Source organism: Lipotes vexillifer, unplaced genomic scaffold (assembly GCF_000442215.2).
Source record: "Lipotes vexillifer unplaced genomic scaffold, Lipotes_vexillifer_v1.1 scaffold802, whole genome shotgun sequence".
NCBI lineage: Eukaryota > Metazoa > Chordata > Mammalia > Artiodactyla > Lipotidae > Lipotes > Lipotes vexillifer.
In genome coordinates, this window is record NW_006790237.1 from 2,087,627 (window position 1) to 2,090,314 (window position 2,688).

The following is a 2,688-nucleotide window of genomic DNA, read 5'->3' on the forward strand; positions in this document are numbered from 1 at the left end:
TTTCCCTTCCCTCTTCCTCTTTCTCTTCTCCATTTTACCGATGAGGAAGACCGAGACCCAGAAAATGGAGAAAAATGTGCCACTGCGCAGGGAGGCGAGGCAAGGGACCAAAAATCAGACACATTTTTCTTTCCTCTTTAAGGGTCTCCCCTCCTCCACCTTAGATCTCCAGAGCTTTTCCACTGTTGTTTTTCAGGTTATAAAAGTGCATACCCACAGAAAAGTAGATGGAAGGAAGCAGGCTACCTTCCCATGACTACCACCGTATGCAGTTTGGTACGCATGATTTCAGGTTTTATTTTGTGAATATTTTCATTCTACATAGCAAGGATCACATACACATATATTTCTGTATCTTCCTTTTCTCATTTAACATCACATAGCATAAACATCCTTGCATAACACTAACAATTCTGCATAATTATTATCCTTCGCAGCTTCGTACTACCTTTGTCTCAAGCTAGCCTATTGTTTACTTAAACACTCCACTGATTCTGGACATATTCAGTGTTTCCACTGTTTTGCTATGATAAATAATGTTGTGATAAATTCAAACCTTGCTCCACATTTTGGATTTTTTTTTTTTTTTTAGTAGTATCTTCCTAGAACTAGAATTGCTGGGTCAAAGGTGGAGAACAAGGGTCCTGATTCACATTGCCCAATCAGCTTCCATAAAAAGCGTATGAATGTACAGTTTCAGTGGCCGAGAGTGCCGGTCTCACTACCTCTTTACCAGCACTGAGGTTTTTGTGTTTCTTGTTTTGGTTTTAAGTCCTTTTGCTGATTTGATTGACTTACACACATGGCATATTGTGGAAGTCTTGATATGTCTTTGAGGAAAAGTAAAGTCAAGTATGGCTGTAGATCATCGACATCCTTATTTCTATGAATTTCATGTTCAGGGTGTAGGGATGGAGAGATGGCAGTACGGAGAGGTTATCAATATGTGCTCATGATGGTGTTTATCCAATCGACGTACTTGCAGACTTGGGTATAGACACCTGGGTTGTTGGGTTGGCCGCAAGGGAAAACTCCCCAGGACACCAGGCCTTGCAAAGTACCTTTGCACATCAGTGGTCCCCCTGAGTCACCCTGGAGGGGACAAAGCAAATGAGCTTCAGCTTCAGAGTGAAGTCCCGCCCCCACTTCTGTCTCCTACACCCCCACGGTTGTCAGTCTTTGTCTTGCCAGACCCTGCCCTTCCACCCTGGCCAATGGGGAGAGACTCATAGTCTCTGGGGACCAATAGTAGAGCAGGAATTAGGGCCGTCGTGGAGAAGACAAACCACGTTCTCTGAAGGCGTTGGCTTGAGCCCCAGCCAATGGGACCAATCACAGGGAAGCGGCAGGGCTTCCAGGGGGTCAGAGCCCCATTTCTTCCCCATCTTTGGGGACTCAGCGCCAAGCCCATGGAAGGAGCAGTGTCTCCAGGGAATGGATACATGGGCATGAAAGAGGGACAGGGTGGTCTTGGAAATCAGGGGCCTAACCGATGCCACAATTCATAAGGCCCCGTGCAAAATGAAAGTGTGGGCTCCCTCGCTCAGAAAGTATTAAGAATTTCAAGACAGCAACAGGAGTGCTTTAAACCGAGGGTGGGACTCTCCTGAGTGTGGGACCGCGTGTCGCTGTACAGCTTGCACATTCGTGAAGCCGGCCCTCACTAGGGGAAGAGAAGCATGCGCCATTCTCTAGGACACACATTCCTGTCCCATCACCCCATCCCTAGCACTTACCCTCCCACCGCCCCTGACAACTGAGGGTGCAGGTGAGAGCAAAAGGAGTGGAGGTAAAGGGAGATGTGGGAAGATAATGTTCAGAGACAGGGAGGGGGTTACAAAGAGGAGGGCAGAGACAGTTCTTTGACCAGGACCAGGACCCAAGTGAGGTGAGTGAGACATTAACTTCGGGCACACAGTCTCAGTAATTGCAGTAAGTAGTATTTTATTGCAATACCTTAATATTGAATTTAATATGAAAAAGTCCATGATGAACGCAGTGTCCCAATTTTAGATAAAGGGTCACTACAGGGCTGTGCTGAGACTTATTGAAGCCTGAGGTAAGTGGGAAATTCAGTAAGACTGATGGCTCTTTATTGAAAATTCTGACATTTTGTTCATCGTGGACTTTTGCATAGATTTAAAAAAAATATATTGCATTAGAATGTGATTTATCTTGATTACTGAGTTTTCTGGGCACCCCCTCCCCTTTGAAGTTTGGGTTTGAAGCCAAGGCTTCACTCGCCTTCCCCTAATCCTGGCCGCATGTTGCCCATCCCCAGCCCCTCCCATTCATCTTTCTGCCTCATCCTCAGGGCCATACCAGCCCCCACTGGGCTGCCACTACTGACCTGAGCAGAGAATGGGATAGAGAAAGCTAGGAAAGCTGGGCCTAGGGTGGGGCGGGGGGTGATGAGGGAATGCTCAGCGCCAAGGTCAGGTGCAAAGGTTTTGGATAGAGGGGGAAGATGGGGCTCTGTGCTGAGGGGAAGCAGCCAGGGACCCAGGGCAGGGGAGGAAGGAGGACTCACGTTGCAGGCATTGGTGCCGGAGTTGGGGATGCCAGCACACAGCATGGAATCTCCCAGCAAGTTCATGTAAACCTTCCTGCAGTCTCCAGAGGAGATGATGTCGACCTTTGTGCACATGAGTTTCTCTGGAAAGGTCGCTGCAAGATGGGGGGGGGGGG

The 2,688-nt window shown here is 48.0% G+C and overlaps 1 protein-coding gene across 1 annotated transcript in view; it reads right to left on the reverse strand.

Annotated features, from left to right (window-relative positions):
• Positions 1-939: 939 nt before the first annotated feature.
• The window catches only part of LOC103070574 (kallikrein-7), a 3,349-nt gene continuing 1,600 nt past the window's right edge, over positions 940-2,688 (reverse strand). The window contains exons 4-5 of the mRNA XM_007463453.1: positions 2,531-2,667; positions 940-1,092 (exon numbers count right to left, since the gene is read on the reverse strand). Coding sequence (XP_007463515.1) covers positions 940-1,092; positions 2,531-2,667 — 290 coding nt within the window. The remainder of the gene's footprint in view (positions 1,093-2,530; positions 2,668-2,688) is intronic.